Source organism: Rattus norvegicus, chromosome 7 (assembly GCF_021556685.1).
Source record: "Rattus norvegicus strain SHRSP/BbbUtx chromosome 7, alternate assembly SHRSP_T2T, whole genome shotgun sequence".
In the NCBI taxonomy this organism is placed as follows: Eukaryota; Metazoa; Chordata; class Mammalia; order Rodentia; family Muridae; genus Rattus; species Rattus norvegicus.
Genome location: NC_141540.1, coordinates 67,163,060 through 67,189,112, shown reverse-complemented (window position 1 = coordinate 67,189,112; position 26,053 = coordinate 67,163,060). Strand labels below are relative to the sequence as shown.

At 44.7% G+C, this 26,053-nt stretch overlaps 1 protein-coding gene across 2 annotated transcripts in view; it reads left to right on the top strand.

The window, feature by feature from the left end:
• Srgap1 (SLIT-ROBO Rho GTPase activating protein 1) overlaps window positions 1-26,053 on the top strand; it is a 271,658-nt gene that overhangs the window by 114,619 nt on the left and 130,986 nt on the right. For both annotated transcript variants that reach the window (XM_087557299.1, NM_001191784.2), the window contains 2 exon segments: window positions 6,847-7,042; window positions 12,191-12,353. In XM_087557299.1, the coding sequence (XP_087413425.1) occupies window positions 6,847-7,042; window positions 12,191-12,353 (359 nt within the window).

Genomic DNA, 26,053 nt, shown 5'->3' with positions numbered 1-26,053 from the left:
CTTTTTCTGATCGTGAAAAATCGATCTGCTAATCAGCTCTTAAGCGTCCTTGCTTAATTATGAGGAAGTTAATGAAAATCTGCCTCCTCTTCATTCTAAGTTAACAGCACCACAGTGGATCTCTTAGCATTTCGTTCCTAAACTGTCCTTTCCTGGGAGGATGCTAAACTCCAGTCATTGATCACTGGAATTTATTGCCCTTTATCCTGGGAGGCATCTGACAAAAGCAAATTCACTTTTCATTTGTCTTCTGGAAATCGTGGTAGGCCAAAATGTATCTGGCTTTCAAAAGTTATTAAAAACTGACGCTTCGTGACACCAAGGCTAACATCACTTCAAATAAAGGTGTGTAGGGAAGGCTTGGAAAGCTGACACTGACCTTCAGGGTCAGCAGCCCTGAGAAGGAAACACATGGGAACATAGCTTCTTGCTCTCTTCAATCCCAAAGGAGTTTCTCTCTTGCCTTTGTTCTTATCTTTTCTTTTATAGAGGATACATTTTTCCCCATACACTATAATCCAATAACACTTTCCCTTTTCTACACATCTCCCTGTTCCTCCCCTTCCCTCTGATTTACCCTTTCTCTCACATTAAATAAGGAACAGACTTCTAAGAAATAAAATAAATAAATAAGCAATAAGTAACATGGCAGAGCAGCCAAACAAGAAAAGAAGCCAAAGCGGGGGAGGAGGGATCCAATAAACACATAGATACAGAGACATGTGGGCTCACATGCTCAGGAATTCCATAAAGGCCCCAGACCAGAAGCCATAACATACACACAAAGGACCTGTAAAAGAAAAAAGTAAAAGGATATGCCCTGACAATGGCATTATGCAACAAAGAGCCCCCAGAGGTGCTGTTGAGATCACTTCCTGTTGGCGTCTTCTGCCAGGCATGGGACTTACCCTTAAGAGTGCTGTTTCCCTAAGTGAGACTAATTGGGGAAAACTAATCTTCCATTTGTAAGTGGCCATCAGTTGGAGATAGCTTCTGGGACAGGGATGGAGGCCTGGGTCCACTTCTCTTTTGGCTCTTAGACGCCCCCATCTGGTGCAGACCTGTGTAGGCCCAGTGCATTCTGCCTCAGTCTTTGTGAGTCCATAGGCACGTACAATCCCTGATAGATCCCCTCTGGCTCTGGCACTCTTTCCTCCTCCTTATCCAAAGAGTTCCCTGAGCCACAAGAGGAGGGATTTGATGGAAAAATCCCCTTTAGGGATGAGTGTTCTAAGGCCTCTTACTCTCTGCACGTTGCCTGGCTGTGGGTCTCCGAATCTGTTCCCATCTGCTGCAGAGCCCTCTACTCTGATGCCGGCTGAGCAGGGCATGGAGTAGGAGTCTAGCAGGACGTCCTTAGGAGGTATTTATTGCTACATTCCTTTAGCAGGATGGCAGTGTTTGGTTTTCCCCTGGCTTCCCTGGCCTATCTCATCTCAGGTTCTTGGCCACCCAAGCAGCATTGTGTATGGGTTCTATCTCAGGGTTGGTCACTTCCTCTAACGTGGTGGCACCATTGCACCAGCATCTCTCGCAGGCAGGTGACTCGTGTGCATCAAAGGGTTTGTAGCTGTTTTGCTGTTTACCTTTCTTTCTCGGTATCATGCAGGCCACTTTCCGGTACCATGAATCGTAGTCAGCGGGGGAGAAGGCTCTAGGTAGGCACCAGCTCTACTTCTCCACGTTCAGTAAGTTGCACAAGTGTTGTCTTCAGGAATGGGACCTGACCATCCGTTTGTGGGGAGCCACCAGTGACCTTGGCAATAGCTGAGTTGTTTGGGGGTTCCACGGGACCCCTTTGGCCAACAATCCCATTAGATGAAACCCGTTCCCGATACTAGAACAAATTTGGTGATGCAGCATCTCCAGTTGGGGTTCTGTCACCCCCGTTACTTGGTGATTTCATTTAGATCACCTTCATATATGTATCTATTATAGGAACATTCTACTGTGTTGGATTTCCATATGACTCCGAAAAGGGGTCTCTCTCTCTTAAGTCTGTTTTCCTAAACATGGTAAGCATCTCTGTACCTCTAAGATGAGACTGTGATTTTGACCATGGAGTAGAAGCAGTAGAGACAAATTATAATATTTAGTTTGCTCGAGCTATTAGCGATACAAGCCCAAGGCACAAAAGGACCGTGGGGAGTCGTCCATTGTGACAGAAACCTGAAAGGCTCATTATGGTCTTCCCTGGAATCCAACCCAAAGGCCAAGGTATCAATATCCTGATCCATTTAAAAACTGTATTTGCACCACTCAAATTTGCAGAACCTTCTAATTCTACCTATTCTTTAGAGGCGGCACAGAGCCAAGCTCTTAAGGCACCATTGAAGGTGACTCAATTCAGCTTTCCCTTTCAGAGAGCATAGCCTATATTATCCATACCATTGGTTATAGTTTTGCTTTTTCTTTTTTGCATTACACACTTAATAATAGACTTGTTGTTGTTGTTGTTGTTGTTGTTGTTGTTGTTGTTGGATATGATAGGTACCCCCAAAAGGCTCATGTGCTGAGAACTTGGTCCCCAGATAGTGATACTATGGAGAGCCAGTTGAATCAAGAGGGTCCTAACTTCATCTAAATAACTGCCGAAGTCATACTTGAGTAGGCTGTTAGAAGGGAAGACCCAGTGGAGGTCCCATGGAAATGCGCCTTTCCTAGAATATCTTGTCCCAGGTCCCTTCTGTGCTGGCTGTCTGCTGTCTGAGTACCGCAGAGTAATGGCTGTTTACAGTGTCACACGTGATGTTCTGCGTCAACCCAAGTCCACAGCAACAGGGCTCGAAGAACACAGAACAAAATATCCCCAAACCTCGGGCCACGGGAGACCCTTTCTCTGTGTCACATTTTGGAGGTGCTTTGTCCCAGTGATGGGAAAGGCGACTCAAGAAGCCCTTCACACGGTAAGGAAGTGTTTTCCTATCCTAGACTTTGCAGCCTCCTACTACATGTGCAAGGACACTGACAAGCGAGTGGGCATTTCACAGTCGAGGAGACACATTTCAACGCCACACATCTAAGTGGGGCCCGTGTGGTCTGTGCTCGCCGTGTGTGTCTTCTGACCAAGCCTGCCGACTCTCTTCAGAGACTCATTTGATGGGCACTCTGGATCCACCCGTGAGAAAGCTAGCCTCTGGTTTCCTGAGGTCTTAGAGGAACAATTCTCTTAGATGGGTATTGCCAATTAATTCTCTTACATTGGTGATTTTGATGGTTTTAGTAGTTATGATTTTTAATAGTATTTTAATAACACCTTTAAAAAGATGAGCAAACATATAAAACTAGTTTTATATTCACGAGGCATGGTATGTCTACTTTATGTTTATACAGATTATTGGGGTGTTTTTCTTTTTATTTTTCTTGTATTGTATTAGGATTTTGGAGTTTGTATCTTTAATCTCAGTACTGTCAAGGTAGAGGCAGGAGAAGATTAGGAGTTCAAGGCCAGACTCCTAGCAATTTTGAAACCAGGCTGCCTGGGCCGCGTGAGACCCTGTCCCTGAACACAAAAACTGAAGTTTGACAATCTGAGCATCTTTCTTGTGTTCAATGTGACCGATGGTCACAGTGGGTTGAATAGCTTCTTGGATTTCTCTACACTATAACTGAAAGTTGATTTCTTTAATCTATATGAAATTAGATGGAAATACAGTAATCATTAGTTCTACACCAGGTGGTAGAAGGAAATGATTCATAAATAACCAAGCGTGGGAGAAACACAAATACCATTCATTCGTGCAAGGATTCTGCCTTGCTTCCCTATGGTTTTTTTTTTTAAATATTATTTCATTTTGATGTTGCTGCTGCTACTGGTAGTTCATTCTGGCTACTAGTGTACCATCAGAAGGAAGACTATATGCTTACAGATGAAATTATCTTGTGAGGCTTAAAGCATTTAGCATTCCCTCTGTTGCATAGGCCCTTCTCTGGGATGCAGGTCTGATTCTCTTCCCTTCTTTGTTCAGAACTGTTCAGTGTCCCCTCAGTGGAGCTTCTAAAAGTTGCCTGGTACACTTGTTACTTTTTCTCATCTTGACACCAAGTAGACACCTGGGAGAGAAGGGAAGCTCAGTTGAGGGCTTGTCTCCGTTGCGCTGGCCCACAGGCAGGTACATCCATGGGGAAGCTTCTTGACTGTAGATTTGTATGAGTTGGGCACAGCTCATCCTGTGCAGTGTCACCCCTGGGCAGGTGTCCTGGGTTACATAAGAAAGCTTGTCAGTGAGCAGCATTTCTGTGTTTTTGTACAGATCCTGTCTCCAGACCTTGGATTTCTGCCTTGGCTTCTCTCAGTGGTGAACTTTTACCTCCCATAAGTTGTGTTTTGATCAGCGTTTGACATAGCAACAGAATCCTAACTAGAACATGTGATTAAAAAATTTACCTGTGAACTTACTGTGAGTTTTCCATTCTGTATCCAGTTAGACCAACAAAATCAAAGTATCTACCCTTTGTTAGGAACTGCCTTTAGCACGGCAAGGCTCCTGTGTCCTACCAGACAAAGCTGAGTGTCCAGAGCCCTGGACTCAGCCAAACCTGAGATTCAAGCTCAACAGCGATGCACTCGGCTACATTCAGATGATCCTTGAGTCTGGAAATAATGACCCCCATCGAGACTGACCCGAGAGAGCTGCTAGGACCACCTTAATGGACCACCCTAGAATCTGGGGTTGGGAAGGAACTTGTATTACACAGTACAGAAGTAAGGCTCATGATTTTTCTAGGAGTTTTAATTATTTCTACCCGGTTGAAGAAAGCCCATATAACTACTGGGCAACTCTGATGAGATCTGTATGAAATTACTTTCGTTTCCTATCGAATGCCAAGGTGAGAGGAAGTGGGGGTGGCTGGTCCTCCTAACATAATTGGCTCATTTTCTCTTAGCACAGCAGGATTTGCTAAAAACATCACTTCATCTCAAAAGATTTACTGGAATTCCTGATGAGACATACCCGAATCCTTGGTGTTTTGGGGTTTTTTTCCCCCTTCTTCGTAAAACAGAAATAACTAAGTGTTTTTAGGAGAAACCGTTTGGCAGCCGCGCTGATTATAATACTACATTGGAAAACTTTGATTGACTGTGAACCAGATGCCTTTCCCTCCTTGTAGTTAAAAGCTTGTCGGTGATGTGCTTTCTCCAATGACAGCCTCATTTCATTGATGTTGTGAAGAGGATCCCTCAACCCAGAAAGAACCTGAGGTCCACCTCCTTGCTTTTGCCAAGGGACCTCAGAAACAGCATTGCCTGGAGTGGAGCAGACCCCAGGACAGATCTCTTTAGGTTTCTCTGCTAATCTATAGCTGGGGCATCAGACAAGTGCTCCAAACCACTGGACACATGGGAAATAGCATGAAGTGTTCCATTGGTCAGACTCACAAGGCAAAGATGGGTCCCAGGGCAATCCCACTTACCAAATGGTTCTTAAAGTGATTGTTTTGCCTTTAGACCCAAACTTACTCTCTGTAAAGCAGGCTGTAAAGGAGTAAATATTATTCTAATTCAGTATTACTCACCTCAGCAAGTGTCCTGACCTGCTCCTGTCCCCACGCCTTAGCCACCCAGCTGTTAATGAGATTAACTAAGGTAATCAAATCTGCCACCACCTCTGCCTGGAAGGGATCCTACTAAGAACTGAAGAAAGTGCTCTTGGGACAGGATTCCTCTGTCACCATTGAGTTAGGCTGCTGGCCTCTTTTGGAGCATAGGTGAGAACACTGGAGAAGGAGACACACAGAGCTCCCTCTTGAGAGAACCCTTCTTGTCTTTGGAAGTTCGCCTTAGGCCTTGGAACAGAGGTGTGTGCATAGCATGACTTGTTTTCCAGACATGGCTTTCTCTGCAGCAGGCACTTAAGATAGTTCTGTGTTTGTTTTGTGCTTCCTCTGAATCCACAGACACACAGCCTCCGTGCTTCTAACGTATTGAAATGGCCAAAGGAGTCTCAGGATTCTGTGTGTGGGTGAAGGTGTCAGTTTGAACGATGTGTACTGACTGAGTGAAGGCTGAGGGAGCGAGTGGCCTCGGTGTTGTGAAGCGAGTACTAAGTTGGAGTCTGCGGGCTGCCTGGTTATGAATGGATTATTTGGATCTAGAAAGAAGTTATTTTTAGGTCCGGCATGCCTATAAACCCCGAAGCTAAGTGTTTTACAAATGAGGAGTGTATGCCCTAAATAAAAATTGCCAGATGTCAGTCTCCGTATGTGCCAACTGACAAATGTTTCATGGCTCCGACGTCTGGAAGTGATGATGCCCGTTTCTTTTCTATTCAGGCTCAAAATGTAAAACGCCACCGAATGTTTTACAATGCACTCTGATAACAGCAGCACCCCAGCGTTTGGACTTGTCTGAAAGGATGCAATTTCCTTCTCTCACGACTCAGTGTGTGTTTGTGGTACTACAAGTGTGTGACCTAGTTCTATTCAAATGTGCTATATTTTCCCCTCAGTCTCATGTCATTTTTTTTTTAAAGAAGGCCAGCAGATGTTTTAAAATAAAACAACCAAGGCCAGTGGCTTAGTGGGTAAAGGTGTTTCCACCAAGCTAATAGTCCATGTCCAATCTATTAGACTTATATGGAGGAGGAACAGAACCTACTCCTACAGGCTGTCCTCTGGTTTCAGCACCCACTCTGTCTTGCACATGTGCTGACAAGCATACATACATAGAATTATAGTGAATAAATGGATATAATATAAAAAGTAAAAACCAACCTGGGTGCAGGACTCCAGCAGAGGCTGAAAACACGGCCACCTGTGTGATAGGAGTCACTGTGCATGACTCGCCAGTTTGCGTGTCTTGGTCACTTCCATGACATCACCAGAGGGATTCTTGTCTTTCCTCAGAAATCCGAGCTCAGCTGGTAGAGCAACAAAAATGCCTGGAGCAGCAGACGGAGATGCGAGTTCAGCTGCTCCAGGACCTACAGGATTTCTTCCGGAAGAAAGCCGAAATTGAGACCGAATATTCTCGGAACCTGGAGAAGCTGGCAGAAAGGTTCATGGCCAAAACAAGAAGCACTAAGGACCATCAACAGTTCAAGTAAGAAAGGCTGTTCCCAGCTGTGGGCGTTGCTCTGGGGGCTGAGGGCCTAGCATGCATGGGGTCATAGGGTTCAATACCTGGGGTCAGGTGGGGAGAGCAGGGAGGGAGAAAGGAAGAGAGGGAGGGAGGAAGAGTTGAGTTATTGGTTCAGTACCTGGGATGCAGGTGGGGGTAGGGGAGGGAGAGAGAGGAAGGAAAGGAAGGAGGTAGGGAGGGAGGGAGGGATTGATGGATGGCGAGATGGCAGATGGACAGATGGACCGATAGAGAGAGACTTGACTCAGACTCACCTTTCCAAGGAGATGGCTGCCTTGTCTTTTCTCCAGACTGCTTTGGTTCCAGACATCCCCTCTTTAGTCTCTGAAGTTACTGGCAAACATGTCCCCACAAATCCAACAGCCTTTCTCCATTCCCACTGTGCTTCCTAGCCGTAAGTGTATATTTTCAACCAATGTTTGTAAAACTCCCAACTACAGAAAAGTGGCTGATATCAGCCATAGAAGACATTTGAAAGGGTGGGTTTAAGGTAGCTGCTGTAAGCCAAGGTCTCGAGATTTGTCTAGAGGCTTGTTTGGTTTGGTTTGGTTTGGTTTGTGTTATTGGTTTTTTTCTCCTCTTCCCTGCTCTGTCCCCTCCCTCCTCCTCTTTTTCCTTTCTTTTTTCTCCATTTCTTAAAACCAGGGCTCACTCTGTAGCCTAGGCAAGTTTGGTACTTAAGACAGCCCTGCCCGCCCCCTAACAGGATTATGGGCCTGTGCCACTCCTTAATGATTTTTGTATGAAAATAAGCAATAACGGTTGTTTGGGTTTAATGTTCCTGGGGAGCATGGCCAACATGTTTGTGGCAGTTGCAATCAAAACTTTTGAAAACAAAGACTTTCAGTAAAAGCTTATGGGTGAGCACAGCTAAACTCTAACGTTAATGTACTTCATTGGATTAGAAAGAACCCACAGGTATTCTGTTCTGAGTCTCACCAGTCACAGAGACAAGAAGGTGATTGCCCACGAGTGAACCAAAGGGCAAGCCTAGGGGACCACAGACAGAGGAGGCTGAAGCATGTTCTGTAATGGAGGTAGAGAAGGGAAAGTCCTGGAAGAGTGGTGTGTGTGTGTGTGTGTGTGTGTGTGTGTGTGTGTGTGTGTGTACATGTAATGGTGCACAAACATGAATGTGTACCTGATACAGAGGCCAGAGTGCTTCAGTGTTGGGGTCCATGGCTCAAATTCATATGCTTGCGCCTACAAGGCAGGCAGTACCCCCGAGCCATCTCTTTAGTTCCATGCAGAGTGACACATACTGACTAGCTGACTCTGAAAGGGAACTGAAGAAGGGAACCTCATAGTGAGGGACCGAAAGGGAGGGGTTGTTGGCCAAGGTCTGTAAAACGGCTCTTTGAGAATACACTGTAATTGGAGGTGCAGCGTGGCCACAAGCATTACTTGGAGCACACCACAGACCCTTACATGCCCCTGTGGGCAGTCGGGCCTTTGTCCTGCAGACATAGGAATCTTCGAGGCATTTTAAGTTGACCTGCCCATACCTTCATTAAAGTGACATGCAAGGTTGTCGGCTACAGGAAGATAACCCAGAAGGGAGAACAGCAAGGGTCTCTCATGGTGTGTGACCTTGTGGTCTTAGCCACCCTAGAGGGAGGGGCGGATACAAGAGAGAGAGACTGTGTTTCAAAAAGCACAGTGGGCCAGGGACTCTGCAAACAGTATTGCCATAAAATTCCTAGAAATGATGGTTATAATGATGCCCTCATGATATACCTGGATTCATAGGGAGGATGGATGTTTCTGGGGTCCAAAGGAAGGGCAAGAGAAGTGAAGGTCTGCAGATTGACAAAGGTACCCATCCTTAACCCTGCAGAAGAACAGCTGACAGTGAGGTCTACACAAGATGAAGAGTTATAGAGAGAGATAAAGTGAAGGCAAAGTTTCCACTGTAAGCCTCTCTTCAATGTCCTTCAGTTCCAAGGATGGCCCACCCCAGTGATAGAAGAAATAAAACCCACCTACCCTCCCACACAGGGGCAACAAAGAGACCCGCCTGCTCAGCCTAGGAATCAGGGGTGCTACTGAGAACCCAGCCTTCTTCTCAGTGACCTTGAAGTTCCACTTCAAACTTTTCCATGACCATGGAACCTGAAGGGAGAGTAGCCAGGTTAGCAAGACGGCCTAGCAGGTGGAGGCCAAGCCTGATAACCTGAGTTCAAATCCCAGAACTCACCCAGAGGGAAGAAAATTAACTACCAAAGGTAGTTCCCTGACCCCCATGGATGTGTGCCTCTTCCACTAAATGCAATTAAATATTTATGCATGCAGCTTCAGTTTGCCTTTGGCTAGAGCATTATTCGTTATTGAATGTAGAGCTAGAGATGAAATGGATTATAAATGGATCAGAAACTCAAAACCCAGCTCCATTAACAAACAGCCAGACCTGGGTCTGAATAATGACTACTGTTTGACTATGTCATTACATACCTTCTCTAACCTTTGGTTTTTCTAACTGGACATGTGGGGGCTCATGACTGTAAGTGGCAAAGTCCTTGCCGTGACTGGAGGCTGGCATGCACATGCGTGCACGCATGCACATAGCATTTCTTCTCCTTCTTCCAGACAAATGAGTTTTAGTAGAGTCATGCTCACACTCATCATCAAAGCTAGACTTGGAGCCTGTTTTTATTCAGTTTGAGAACAGTATCTGTGTAAACGGTCCTTAGCTTAATGTCACTACTGCAAATAAAAAGAACAAGGTTTGGATCCGCCTTCCCACACAAAGACTCCTTCTGGTACTCACTTTGGTCCTTATTCAGTCTTTGGTCAGCTTTGAGCTCTGTTGTTGTCAGTCAGGAGTCAGGACACGGTAAGTGGTAAGGATTAAATGGAGTTAATGTTAAGTCTTGATCAGAGCAGCCTCCAGATAAAAATAGCTAACTTCATATATTCGGCACTTACTGTGTCCGAGGCATGATGGCAGACATTTAAACACAGATAGGAATCTAAGTCATCACCGTAATGACCTCATGGGACAGGTTATGATATTTATCCATTGTAAGAGTCTGAAGTACAGAGAGGCTAGCAGTGTTGTCCCACAACCACACAGGAAAAAAAGTAGGAGCCGAGATAAGAACTTAGAGTAAGAACCACCCATGACCTCTCATTAATATTGATGCGGATTTGAGATGGGGTCTCTCTGAGTTATCCAGGCTGGCTTGGGATTAGTTGCCTGCCTCAGCCTCCCAAATTGCTGGGATTGCCCACCTTGTACCTCCAAGCCTGGCTTAAAGTTCCCAGCTTCAACCTGCCAACTGCTTCTCACTCATGATAGCTGCTAGTATTACCATGTTATTGTTGATATCACGGTTAGCACTAATAGCAAGGCAATGATATTAATGTGTTTTATCCCATCAATGAAGTATTATTTGATGCTTTCGTCTGAGTGGACACTGAGAACACAGAGATTCATGAAATGTTCTCAAGGATTTGTGAGCTCCTGCAGGACAGAGGAGAAGCATTGTTTAAATGAACACCGTAGCTCTCACTTCCGGAGTTGACTAGAAAGAGCATGTCAATTGAAAGGCAACACACATCTGCCATGAACACAACATTCCTTTTTAATGGTTCTGAGAAAAAAGGTGTCCCAGGACAAGGCTGGAATTCCAGGGTGCTAGGGGTTCTTCCTGGGCCCCTTTCTGGTTCTGATCTTACTTTCTTTTTCTTTTAGACACAGGTTGTAACTCTATGTAGGTTTTGGGGATAATAAATATTTTCTTTGTATTTTTTTAAACATGGGACCTTATTATAAGGCGTCCTTGAACTTGCCATGTAGCCCAGCCCTAAACTCTTCACCTGCCTGCTTCAACTGCCCAGATTCAGTGCAATAGTAAATGTAGAATCTGAGTGACTTAATAGTAGAAAGACATGACTATCTTTTTGTTCCCCCTGACTTAATGTTCAGCATAGTGTTTATGAATAATGAGGTATTATATCTTGCTGGAGAGTTGGCTTGCTGGGCCAACCTGGCATCCTGCATCCTGATCCCAGAACCTGTATATAATATAGCACATGTGTATCTGTAAATTCCTGCAAGAAGACAGGAAACAGAGTCAAGAGAATCTTTATTAGTGTAAAGGGCAGTAGCCTGGCCTACACCAGGATAGTGACGGCCCCTATCCAAGCAATATAGAAGGTGAGGGTCCCCATGGGAGGTGGACCTCAGACCTCTACACCTATGCCATGACGCATGTACTCTCCTGTCCCTTCCCCATCTCCCTCCCCCTCTCACGTACACATGCAAATTCAAAAGAAGAAAAATGAATAAAGCTTACATCTGCTTACATTCTCTGCCTGGGTTAGGAGCAACACTGCCACTTTGCCATTTCAGGGGTTAGTTTTTAGTAGTCAACAACAACAAATTGTGCTTTCAGTTTCCAGTTTCAAGTAGTGACCTTCTGGTTGCCCAGCGTGTTGGGATGGAGTTGTTCTTTGAATTCGTGTGTATATATGCCTAAGTTTGTGTGGCTTTGTAGTCCATTTGGTTTTATCATCTCAGAATAAACCAGGCTCATTTACAAATCTGAGGCAGCTCTGTGAATTTCACCAGGATGTGTGACGTGCCGTGAACCCGCAAACTTTTGGGTTCTATTCATAAGCTTCCAGACAATGTTAGAGAGCTCAGATTCCCCGGGAATGGTTTTAGGAGGCTGGAGTCTGTGCATCCAGGGATTAATAAATAGCCTTCAAATTTGTATTCTGTGGAAAGTATGCCTTGCCAAATTTCTTTTCCAGCAGTAGGCTGACCACTCAAAGCAGACTTTGTGAGCAGACCAGTCTGTGTGAGACAGTAGCCAATAGATTTTCATGTAAACACAAGTGCTTTCCTTAGTGGGGTGCTAAACCTGGGGGCTGCCTAAGCACTGTCTAGGTTGGGCTCCTGGGGCCCTGGTCAGGGGCAGGAGGTTATACAGGATTTTTGAGCCAAGTTTTCTTTCCAGGCCTGGTAAGTTGCAGGGTTCCTGCAGGCTGTAACATGCTCTGGTCTAAGAAATGCTCAGACCACAATGAACAGTGGCAGCCCCATCTGCTATGGCTCCTCTCCCTGCTGGGCCAGTGGTAATTCTGTCCTCCTTTATCTCCCAGGAAAGACCAGAACCTGTTGTCTCCGGTGAACTGCTGGTATTTGCTCCTGAACCAAGTGAGAAGAGAGAGCAAAGACCACGCCACCTTGAGTGACATCTACCTGAACAACGTCATTATGCGGTTCATGCAGATAAGCGAGGACTCCACCCGGATGTTTAAAAAGGTAGACTCCCCACACACTGCCATAGCATGCTTCCGGGTAGCCATCTTGCCTACAGCCACAGAGGAGAAGGTGGCCAAAGAGAATTAAAGGCACGACTATTGTAAAGACACAAATTAGAGGGTGAACCCTGAGCTTGCGTATTTATACTGTATGCTTATGGTGTGTAAGTGATCATGTGTGCACATGAATGTTTTAATGTATACATTATTATCTTTATCTACTAGATATACTTATTTATATTAACTAAATTAATGAATATTTGACCTGAAGAACATGAACAAAAGAAATATTTTTGATGGGTACTGGAGAGATAGATGAGCGGTTAAGAGCTTACCCTAGTTAGCTTATACTTAGAGGACTCGTTTGCTTTCTAGTACCCAGATTGGGCAGCGTACAATTGTTTGTAACTCCAGCTCCAGGGGGACCTGATGCCTCTGCCCTCCATAAGTACCCACAGTCATGACCATATATAAACACACACACACACACACACACACACACACACACACACACACTTAATTATAATAATAAAACCTTTTTAAGTGCCTACAAGTTTCACCTGTGTCTCCTCTGACCCCCATACTTAGACAGGAAGGCCCCACGGCCTTCTGTCCTGGCTCATACACGACCCAGCTTGTGAAGCATGTCACGTGTGTGACCCTCCCAGGAAAAACATTATCACACTGTCTCCTTAAAGCCCAGCCTCAGAGGCTATGAGAGACTGAAGTAGGGTGGTGGAATGCCACAGGGTCTAGAAAATTTAGTTTCTAATATGTCAGACACCTTCCTCCTTCCTGAATCCATTTACAGAAAACAAACAAACAAACAAAACAAAACCTGGGCTTCTAAGTCTTCCTGTCATCATTACTTCTGTCAGCGCAGTGAGTACTTTCGTTGTTTGGACATTTTTGTTGAGAACAATAACAGAATTGGAACTTCCTGTATAAAGGCTCCTCGCCTAGCTTTTAGTTTCTATGCTGAGAGCATGTGTCTCCACAGACCTTCTCAACTTTGCGTTAATGGTGCTCCATGCCTAGATTGATAACCAGCCCTGTCTCCTGTAAATTTTTTTAGCTTCAGAGAAGGGAGGCACACCCCTTCACTTTTTATTTGTGTTTCAAAGGGGCCTCTTAAAACAAGGGTGTAGGGTCACAGAGACCAGCTGGAAGGCAGCTCAGCTGTGCTTGATGTAGCCGCATTAGATTTGATTTCTGACCTAGAAATGGAATTTGGCAAGTTCTACGACATTGTATGCTGTGTTAAATAGAGAGAAATGTTTCGAACAAAGGAGAACTTTCTGTGCAGGATCTAAGACTAGGCAGAGAAATGTCTTAACATCTTAAATAAGAGAGCTTAAAAATGTGTGTGTGTGTATGCACGTATGTGTGTATGTGTGTGTGTGCATGTATGTGTGTGTGTGTGTGTGTGTGTGTGTGTGTGTGTGTGTGTGTGTATGTGTGTGTGTATATATGAGTTTCAACTGAGCCAGGGAAGTGAAGGAATGGTCTTGCTGCTCCATGAGCCCTTTTGTGGTATTCACTATGGTTGTATCTGTGAGCATTTGCAGTGGTCCAAGTGCTGGGCATCATACTTCAAAGATGGAAAAAGGCTGGTCTCAGGAAGGTTGCATCGAATCCACTAAAAGCTGCTTCCCCAACATGGGGGCCTTGCAAGGATTCAGTCAGGACTTATAAGGATAGCACCTCATTTAATCATCCATTGAGCAAAACATCTATAAGCTGTGTGCTTGGCAAAGCTGAGTTAAAAGACACGTCCCTACTGGCAAGAAACCCATTATAATTATGCATTCCCAAGCTAAAGAGATGTGCGGTCTACTGAGGGAACCTGGAGGCTGGGGTTCTTCACTTGACCTAAGGGACAGAAAAAGGGACAAATAAAAGGCAAGGAAAGACAAGGGGCCATTCTAAGGCCTGCTGGAGCACGTGTGTATGGGAAAATACTGAGTTTGACCGGACTTCGGTTGATACAACTAGAAACAGGTGAAGGGGTGGATGCTAGCTAAGATGGCCAAATAAGGAGAAACCTTTCATGACAAGGACAAGGGCTTAATGAAGCTGTAGAAACAAGGACAATAGTCATGTCCTTGGCTCGTCTGCTTCCTTGTTTTGTGATCTTGGGAGATTGTTCTTAAAAAGATTTATTTATTATATATAAGTACACTGTAGCTGTCTTTAGACACACCAGAAGAGGGCATCAGATGCCAATATAGATGGTTGTGAGCCACCATGTGGTTGCTGGGAATTGAACTCAGGACCTCTGGAAGAGCAGTCAGTGCTCTTAACCACTGAGCCATCTCTCCAGCCCCAGATTGTTCTTGATATTAAAGAGAATCCCCTGTCTCTACTCTTCCTGAGTCTGAACAAAACAAGGTTGGGCAGAAAGAGATGCTGTGAGCCCTGGGGCTTGGAGAACCTCTGGAGTCGTCTCATATCCAGGCAGGGAGCCTTGGGTTTTAGGTTTGGAGGCCTTGACCTTGGAGTGCTCTTAGGAAAAGCAGCTCCCTTTAACGGAAGAAGTTCTCAAGGGCAATTCCCAGGGAGGAAGGGATCAGCTGTGAGTTTCAACAGCCAATATTCCCAGTAGTTGAGGAAATGAGACCCCGATTTTTGTTAAGGTGGATCTGGGGAATGCATGGCAAATGAAAAAGCGAGCAGACACATGGCTGCTTGTTTCCTACCAGAATTGGTCATTCACTTAGATGCTGAGGCTGCCGTCTATGCAGGAGATTCCTACAAACTTGGTTGTGTAGTGGAGGGTGTTATGTACGCCCTGTACAGCCTTCTCTCTCAATTCTGACGGATGGGCTGGAGAGACTCAGTCATTACAACCACAGAGACATAGCTTACTGAGGAACGGTCAGCCCACTAACACACAAGCCCAACGCAGCCCACCTGCAGTCAAGGACGCCACACTGAAGTCCCAATCTCAGGTCCCTGGACTGCCTGGCTTATCCTTCCTGCTTACTTATTTAGTTGTTTTTGTTTTGTGTTCGTTTTGGTCTTGCTGGCTGTCTCAGAATGTGATTCTCTCCTCTCTGCCTCTCTGGTGCTGCGATTACAGACCTGCACCACCACATCTGGCCTTTCCTTTCTTAGGCACCAAGTTTCCAGTTCTTCAGCTCCTTTTTCCAATGTTGCGGTGTGAGATTGGCTGAACAGCCTGTTCTCTATCGAAATGACACCATCACGGTGAGCCTGAAATGGCCTTTAGAACAACCGTGGCACCTTTGGTGTGTGCTCCTTTGGGAGAGAGTTTGGGGTGTCCTCATTTTTCAGAGTATCTCCTGTCTTTATGGAGGTCTGTACAGATGTCGTGTGCTCGATAGGACTGGCCTCTTAAATGTAATCAGAAGCAGAAACCTTTTATCCAAACTGTTCTGTCAAATCAAGAGTTTGGAGCAGGTAATTGAAGGAATGCTTTTATATCCAAATGGATCTAATTATCAAGAAGACTGTAGGAATTCCCAATCTGATGCAGAGGGGTAGGGAACAACATAGAGACCTAATTCTTCATTAGATCAGAGCAGTTGTAATAGTACTGCTACATGAGCTTGACTCGGAAGAGGTTATAGAAATAGTTCTATATGAACCTGACATGAGGGGCGTCAAGCACTGTGCCCCAGCTCACAGAGCCTCCCAACTCCTAGAGGACAGATACTATTCCTAAGCCACATTTTGGGGTGATAGAAGAATGTGCTCAGGGCTGCAAGCTGAGGAGACATGCTTTCTGTGCACTCTTGTCTTTGCCCATTGGTGCTAGACAGTTTGTGGCTACTCTAGTCATTCTTGGTTTTCTAGTCAGCGGGGGCGGGGGGTGCTGATAATTGGTCACTTTATGAGAATGGTCAAACACTTTTGAGATTAGCTTTCGGTTTGTCTGTATTCCTCTCCTGTAACAATCTATTCCACCCCTGAGCAGTCTGGTCACCCATAGCTGTCACTGCCCTATTCTCAGTACTAGGGAGGGGATCATCCTTGATATCTAGTGACTGAGGAATGAATAATAAAAATGCTTCCCATGCACGAGACAGAATTTTTTTCATATGCAAAGACAAATGAAATTTGCAAATAACTGGATGGAACTGGGAAAATGTATATATTCCATGAGGTAAACCAAGTACAGAAAGACAAATGCCATGTACTGCCTCTCCTGTGTGGGCATCCTAGTTTTGACCTTTCGATTTGTGTCATCAACCTGTAGTGCCTTCTGAATCCAGGAAGCCAGGAAAGGGACATTAGCCTTAGGAAGGAGAGGTAGGGGTGGGAAGGTTTCAGCGGGCCTGGGGGTTGGGGGTGAGGAAGGGGAGACTTCAGTAGGAGAGGGTTAGTCAAACCCATAATTGTATGAGAAGTCTAATGCCATGTAAGCCAATTAAAAACTATAAGTTAAAAAACAGTGTAAGAAAGGAGATTCCCAATGGAGGAGTGAATAGCCCTAATCCTAGAACCCCCTGGGGGCTGCTGTAACAGGGGCTCTCAGCTCTCATCAGAGAAGCTTCTCTTTTTGAATGGCTAAGACAGACTCACAGCTGGTCAACGTACAGACACTAATTAATTGATGGGATACTCAGCCCTAAGTGAAACATCTATACCACCACGGCCACCACCCTCCCGAGGCTCTGGGATCACAAGGAGAGGCAGGGCAGAAATACTGTAAGAGCCAGAGGCTGGGGAAGACGTCTGTGAACAGTGACTTTTGCAGGGACAAAGCTGTCATGCTCGTGGACACACAGCACCTGTGGTTGCTTACATGAGACACACAGCTCTGCAACCATGATCCCACAGCAGCCACATTGCTGTAGACTGGGCCTGAAGGATTATGGACCACCCCCCACTGAACAATGGGCTAGTGGTGAATTTTAAGGGAAGAGGAGGCCTTGTCTTCAGTTGGGAACCCATAGGTGGGCCCACCAGGCTCCAAAGGGCAGTTCTAAACCAGTGTTCCAGCCATGTATAACTCAGTGGGTCACAAAAGACGGCCGTGAATGTGTAGGAGGGGACCAAGGGAAGAGAAGTTGATGGGGTTGGGGAGTACACATGTGCTATAGCATGCATGGAGTCATCGGGAAACACAGGTAATGAAAATTACCTTTCTGAAGCCTGATGGAAGCTATCCTGTGGATGGAGACAGCAAATATTTCAGCCATCCACCCTAAAGCAGCTGACACTGGCCCCAGGCCACTGAGAATAGCCCTCCTCTGGCCTAAGCGCCTGGGTTATCCAATTCAGACTGAGATCTGAATCCTTAGCCAATTTCGGCCATCATGGATTGCATGGCTTAATCTGACAGGAGGGAGAGACAGTGGCTAAGATCTGTAGTCTTTCTCTCATTTTGCTTCTGTCAAAGTAAGCTGAATAAATTCACATGCATCACTGTGAAGGACAGGGACGTTTCATGGGGATAAAGCCACACTGGCAAAGGGAACATTTAAAGTAAGTTACTTGTCCAAACAGATGTTTTAGTTGGAGTTAATTAAAACAAAAATAAAATAAAATAAAAATAGATTCAAACCACTGGTGTACTGCCGATCTCTAAGGCTCTGACCTTGTTTTGAGAAAAAAGTCCATGAAAAGCCGGTAGGATGGCTCAGCAGATAAAGGTGCTTTCCTCCAAGCCTGATGAAACTGAGTTCAGGGCTGGAGATGTGGCTCAGCTGCTAAAGAAAGGGTAAAGGGTAGGTTCACACCCTAATAAAGAAACTGAGTCCAGTCCCCAGAAGCTACTTGGTGGGATGAGAACTGACTCCACGAGTTGGCCCTCTGACATCCATATGTCACCAGGGCTTACATGGGACAGTACACCCACACACCCATGCATACACACACCTGCGCATTCACACAGACAGATATTTTTTAAAACATATATGTTTGAAATATTGAAAATGAAAACTACCAAATCATTTCATAGTCTTACTTTTTAAATATAACAATTTATAATAAAATATATAATTTTAAAATGTAACAATGATTTCCTTGTAGAAATGCAGGAAACACTGAAAATACTCTGTAAAATAACCCAGTTTAACACAACCCATTAATGTTTTGCATTTTTTTCAGTATCGACACATATATTCATATGAGTAATATACAAACATTTTATGCTGTGTGCCTATATATTTCACAGCCGTGTATGTGTGTTACACTTACTTGTATGTTACGAATTTTTAAGAATTGAGATATAGTTGCATTAGTTTGGCCACCTGCCCTTCTCGTATAAAACATTAACATTTCTCATGCCTGGAAACGAACCCTCAGATGGGGAACTTGGTGGCTTCATGGTGCACATCACTGTTTGCATGGCTCCATGCCTCTCCTTGTAACTGGACATTTGAGTCTCTCAGGTACCAGTGAGACTCAAGTCAGGTTGCATAATCGGAGAAGGAATTAGTAGGTCAAGGGCAGCTCAGACTTTCACAGCGTGGATGCCCTTCTTATCCTTTTGAGGTTCTGGGCTGATGACAGCCATGGCTCCAACTTATCCACTTATATGTTCCCTGAAAAGTAAGTGGACGGGTCTTTGGTTTTTATTTATTTATTTTTTTGTTATGGGCAGAGAACAACTAGATATGAGTTAGTATGCTTATGCAACATTCGTAAATAATATAGCAAGAACATTTCCAAGGCATCTTAGTGCACTGTAGCAGAAGAATTAAATGGTGTTCTGGTGGCCTCAGGAGCAGCTTAATTATTGATACAAGGAAGAAAAGCCCAAGCCAGCATCCCACTCTGGCTCTCTTGAGTCTTAGCCACCTTATGGCTGACTCTTTTTCTAGAAGTAAATCCAAGCTGAACTATTGTTTCTTATAATGACAGAATTTCCTAAAGCCTTCCTATGAAATGTTTTCAGCTGGTTTTTGTGAATTACATACCAAGATGGCTGGCCCTAGTAAATGCTCGATGAATGGCGGCAGTCGGTGCTGTTTTTCTTGGCTTTCTAGAGTTGCCTCATTGCCTAGCAACAGCAAGACCTGTATGACTCACCTGGCTGAAAGTTTAGCAGGTGAGGGGCTACAGACAAGCAATTTGCCATCTGTTCAGAGGCTTTATCAAAGTCTTAGGGGGAGTTAAGCACACACTCTGTGTGTGTACCTCATGTGTCTCCTTGAAAATGCATTACATAATGGTTTAAAAATCCAGCTGAAGTCAGCAATGTTGAAAGCTTTCTCCATATGGTGTGCTGCTTTGGTACCAGCGCCCAAATGTCAGTAGTGGAACCAATAATTAATTACCTTGAGAATAGTCGCCTAGAAACATCTGAAAACTTGTTGAGGTTTCTCTACATTACTTTTCTTCTGTCTGTGACTCTTTGACTTTTGGATTTTGTACTTGACCATACTGTGTAAAGGAGATGCCCAATGTAATAATTATTTCATAAACTAAAACCGTAAGGATCATACCGATGTTTAGTGTCTAATGAGGTGGGGAGAGCAATATATACAGGACACGGTTTGTGCCCGAGTACTCTCTGTGAATGGAGAACTGGGTGATTCTGCAGGGCCTGTTGAAGTGTGCACATTGAATTTTCATTATCAGGGGGAGGAAAGAAATAAGGTCTTCTGACGAAGGAAGCAGTTGGATAGAGGCTTCAACTGCCTTTCCTCCTGAGTGGTGTGAGTGACAAAGCAGAGGCATGAATACAGAAACTAGAATGATCCTTTTGAGTCCAAGTGACTCCTGTTATTCCTCTTTCCAAACCTTTCACACACTCCTGACTCACCCAGATGGAAGGTCTAGGCCCCTAGTTCTGATTCTAGACAGACAGATAGACAGATAGATAATGATGGTGATGATAGATGATAGATAAGTAAATGACATGATTGATTGATAGAAAGAAAGATAGGTAGATAGATAATATATGGTGGTGTTGATTGATAGATGATAGATGGATGATAAAAGATAGATTGATGATAGATGGATGGATGGATGATAGATAGATATAGAGATGGTACTAAAACCCTTTCTGACATATTCCACAGTTACTTGTTTGTGTCTATGCTTAATTTGCATGCACGCTCCCAAGGGACGGACTTTGTGTATTGTTCATAGTCATTGGAAATATGCGTGCTAGGTGCTTAACAGTTATTTCTTGAGCGCTTATAGCAGGGGATAAAACCTCAACATCTGTATTAGAAACAGCCAACCAATGGCATCCACATAACGTGAAGCTCAGTGTGTTTGCACCATGCAGGGGTTTCAGGGTCAGATTGAAACAGCACTGTGGTATGCGTTACTCATTGGTTGTCCTGGAAAATTGTCCCCCTTCAGAGGCAAGGGTCAGGTCAAAGACTGATAGCCTTCATCATTGGAACAGGTAGCCTGCTCTTCTGTGGACCACTGGCTGTAGCAAGTTATAGCAGAAAAGACAGATAGAGCCTTCTGGAAATTTGCCCGTAAAGAAGAAGAGAAAGGATGAAGATATGTAGGTATTTAAACAAGTGTGTGGGGCTAGGAAAGGCTTTGGTTTCGTGTGCATGTGCTAGTTTCTTGCTTTGGTAGCTGGGTTTTTAAACTAGTCAGAGTGGCCAACAGAAGGCATCACGCATGACTACTTGAATTCGACTCCCCTACAACCCATGCAAAAATGTTGGGTGCCGTGCCTGTCCAGTGTTGGAGACATAGACACACGTGCAACCCTGGGACCCACTGACCAGCCAGCCTAGCATTCTTGGTGAGTTCCAGTCCTGTGAGAAACTTTGTAACAGAAAACAAGGTTGACCTTGTTTGTTTGTCCTGAGGTTGACCTCTGACCTTCACCAGAACCTGAATACAAATTCCCTAAACACAGACACACACACACACACATATACACATACACACACACCAAACACACCACACACACTATACACACCACACACACACACACACACACACACACAAATACATGAGGCATTGGGGAGAGGAGACACTCCAAAGGCTGGGCTGGGAGGAAACATATATAACTCTATCAGATAAGGATCCAGAGGACAGACAGGAGACTCTTGGCAGAGCAGATTTCACAGTAGTCATGGCTGCAGACAGTCCCGTTGTTAGGAAGAGAGCAAGATGTTATGAGATTCTCAGTTCCAGGTTCTCTGTGCCTGTGGAAGTGATTCCCATGTGCTGAGCTGCCTGTGGGGAGCAACGAATTTGCAGAAAGAAGACAGGACTCTATAAACAACACCCCGGGGAAACTGAATTAGAGATAAAAATTCAACCTGAGAACGGAAGGGGCAGGCATTTTATTACGTTACCTTAGTGATGCTCTTAGCAGTGGCTGAATCCTACAAGCACTTTGACACACCCTTATTGCCAAAAAGAGCACAGACTGGGTCTGGGGTATGACCTGAAATGTCAAAAGGCAACGGAAGAAAAAGCACTGAAGTGCCCATGTTGGATGAATACCATGCTTTCTCAACTACACAGCTGGCCCTGATAGATTGTACACAGAACTGGCCCCAGTGATGTTCTGCCTTGTGTCTGCTGTCAGCAGGCCTCGCCCATCCTGACTTTAGGCTGTGGTATTCGGGGATGGTGGGGAACATGGATCAAGCAGATTGTGGGAAGTGCTGCCGCTCACCCTCTTGTGACATGACTGGAGCCCTGAGACAAGCATGGAACCCAGTCCTAGTTAACCATCTGGGTGCGTGAGACCACATGAAAGGAGACAGACACGCTAAGTGACAACTTGCCGGCTACTAGACGTAGGAATTAGAGAGTCTTACTTCACCCGACTGCCAGCGGACCACAGATGCGAGAGAGAACGCAGCCCCACCAGCCGAGAGAGAACACAGCCCCGCCAGCTCAAAACAGAGCAATTTCCCCCCCAGCTGACTCAAAGCACCCTGAGCTAAGTGAAATGTAACTTTGTGCTACTGAGCTTTGAGGGCTTTGTTACAAGGCAAAAGCTAAATGATACACCAGGAAAATACAGGTGCTGGCCAACAGGAAAGATGAAATCTAGGTAAATACAGGCTCCAAGGGAACGGAGTCAGCACAGTCCACCGTGTCTCTCCCACTAAGTGCGTCCATAAAACCTAAACACAGTGCCTGCGGCGGCAATCTCAAGACTAAGTAGTAGGAGGCAGATGAAAGACCAGACTTGAGAGTTCTGCCAGATCGGCAGTGTTTCCAGTATTTTCCCTTTAGTATCTTCCAGCCTAGATGCCCGACAGCAAGGAGCCTGTAAGAGGACACCAGAAGCGAACACAGACCTGCAGCCTTTTACTGTGATTCAAAAACCAGAGTGGACCAGAAGGTGTAGCTCCAGTTTCTGCCATTCCCTCTTTCTTTGTGGCTCCGAACTCCTGAGTAACAAACATTGTGCAATGAGTACCACAACGCGATAGAAGTCTTTTTGGAGAGAGAAACTACCCTCCCTGGTAGATCAGTTGTTATTAATGGTTAGCAAACACCAATTTTGGTCTTGGACATTCAGCATGTGTGGAAGAAATAGAATGAAACAGGCTAGGCTAGGCTAGGCTCCTGGCTCTCTAATTATCCGACAAAGAGGGGGAGCCTAGAAAGCCAAAAAGTAATAGTATATAATCACATCTCCTGAATTTCCCCATTGAAAGGAAGGAATGAACACACAGTATGGCCAATGTTTACATTAGTGCTGTTTGGCCAACATTTACAGTAGCATAGTGTGACCAACCTTTACATCAGCACAGTGTGGCCAACATTTACAATGTCAGCATTTCTGAAACAGAGGAGAAAAAGTGTGAGACAGTAATAAATATTTGAGGATAATTGCAAGAAAATATCCCAAATTTAGCAAATAACAAATTTAGCCAAGTTTGTACACTCAAGTTTACCGAATGCAGACTAGATAAACCCCAAGAAACCCAAATCCAAGTACAGATATAAACTGAAAATTAGAGACAAGAAGAACTGTTGAAAGCAGCCAGTGAAACACACTTCGTGCTTTGTGAGGCGCACCAGCTCACACTGTGGGGTGTTCTGTTCAAGTGTGGGGAGCTCCACTCTCACAGAGTCAGCAGTGCCTCCCAGCAGGGACAACCAAAGAGGCCTGCAGACACTTGCCAGATGTCTCCTTATACAAAACTGGCCTCAGTTGAGAAACACTGATTTAAATGTAGTCTTCTATCCTGCCAAACAGGTATTTTTACTTTAAGGAATTGTTCTGGTTTGGTTTGATTTATAATCGTTGATTTTATAAACTTAAAACAACAAAACATGAGACAGGTTTTTAAAAATTGTCTAACACTTGCTTCTCATTTAAAAGAGAAAATTTTAAAAGTACTTTTTAGTGGAGTTAGGGATTGAGCTCAGTGGTAGAGCGCTTGCCTAGCAAGCGCAAGGCCCTGGGTTCGGTCCCCAGCTCCAAAAAAAAAAAAAAAAAAAAAAAAAAAGAACACTGACTGCTCTTCCAGAGGTCCTGAGTTCAGTCCCCAGCAACCACATGGTGGCTCACAACCATCTGTAGTGGGATCTGATGCCCTCTTCTGGTGTGTCTGAAGACGGCTACAGTGTACTTATAGATAATAAAAGTACTTTTTAGTACCAAATTTATTTAGGTTTTGCTACTTATAAAAGATCACACCTAATCCAGTTTGGTTGGTTGGGTGGGTTTTTTTTTTGGGGGGGGGGTGGCGATTTGGTTTGGTTTAGTTTGATTTGGTTTGGTCTGGTCTGGTCTGGTCTGGTTTGGTTTTTCGAGACAGTGTTTCTCTGTGTGGCCCTGACTATCCTGAAACTCACTCTGTAGACCAGGCGGGCCTCACTCACAGAGATCCACCTGCCTCTGCATCCCAAGTGCTGGGATTAAAGGCATGCACAAGCACTGCCTAGATCAAGTTCATTTTTTAAAAGTCATGGATGACTTAGTGGGTCAAACACCACTGTGCAAACGTGATGGCCCGTGTTCACATCCCTGGAACCCACGTAAAGGCCATAGCCCACATCTGTAACCCAGATGTTTCTTTGTCAAGATGAGAATGGAGAAAGTAATGCCTGGAAGTGTGTGGTCCAGCAAGCCTGGAGGATGAATGCCAAACAGTAACAGCGGCACACACACACACATACACACACATATACACTCACACACACAGGCACACACATATACATACACACATGCACATACACACTCACACACATACACACACATACACACTCACACACATGCACATACACACTCACACACATACACACACATACACACTCACACACACACATACACACACATATACACACCCAAACCACACACACACAAACACACACACGAACGCGCACACACACTCACACACACATGCGCACACATACACACACACACACGCACACACATACACATACAGGCACACACACACACGCACACACTCTGTCTCTGTCTCTTTCTCTCCGTGTGTGTGTGTGTGTGTGTGTGTGTGTGCACGTGTGTGTGTGTTGGGGGGGATGGTTCACAGACAAGTGAAATTCTTTTCCCTTATCAGGAAAAGAGTCACACCTTTAAGAAGGAACTAGTGAAGACAGAAAATTCCTACCATGTGTCAAACTGTGTGCATTGATCATCAACAAACAACAAATCCTAAAGCAACCTTGAAATAGATGTCTTCCGAATATTGAAGACTGCTTGAATTTTTTTTGAGGGGGCAGGTTGCTTTTTTGATTTGTTTTGTTTTGTTTAATTTAGTTTTTTTTTTCTGTTTTTTTATTTTTGGCACGGATACTAAAAGGTCCCCACAAAGCTGAATCAAAGGCCACATTGAGGAAGACTGTACCTATAGCAATTATTTGAATGAAGAAACACTTGTGAGACCTTGGGTCGTGGCAACCCACGTGACACATTTACAGAGCACATGCTAAACATGGCCATTGGAATTTATTATTATTAGAAATGTAAAAGAAAAAAAAAAGAACCAAAAGTAGTAAATTTATCAGCCACATTGTGAGATCAATCTGGAACCCAATAAAAGTGAAAGGCTTTGGCACTGGATACACATGAACGATATATACCGGGAGGTGAAGCGAAGTGCAGCCTGGATTTCATGGTGGCTGAGCAGGCAAAGTGCTTACTAAGGCTGAGGGCGGAGTTCGAGTCCCCAGAGCCCATGCAGTGGTCAGGGGAGTGTGGTAGCCTCCTGATTCCCAGTGCTTAGGCAACAGAGACAGGGAGTGATCCAGCAGGCTGGCCGGCCACCAAGCTAGACAGCCCTGGTCCAGCAGGAGACGCTGCCATAAGATGCAAGGGAGTGGCTGAGGGAGACCCTCGGCACCTAGTCTCCCCATGTGCACACCACACGTATTTGATATATTCGATAATCAATAGTATATAAATACCATCCTACCTTTTTAGCATTAATGGTTTTAGTGAATACAGCACCACAACTGGCTAGCACACTGGCTTAAAGTCAGCTTGTCCCAAAACTTTTTAATCCCTTTAGTTTTAAAGATGAAGATCATTGGAGTCCATTAAAAAAAAAAGCAAACTCATTTTTTTAACAAAGTGTACTGATTCTACTGAGCTATCATGACCGTAACAGATCCACTATAAATTCTCTCCCTTTTTCATTTTCCCTGAAACCTAACTTTATCAAAGTCAGTGGGTTTTCCTATAATATGGGAGAAGTTTCATTTTATTATTGACTCAGCAAACATTTGTTGATTGACATTTTTGGGACGGGCATGGTAGTGAGGGCTAAGATCAGAAAAGCAAGAAATGAGTCCTCAGCTGGTAACCCTGAA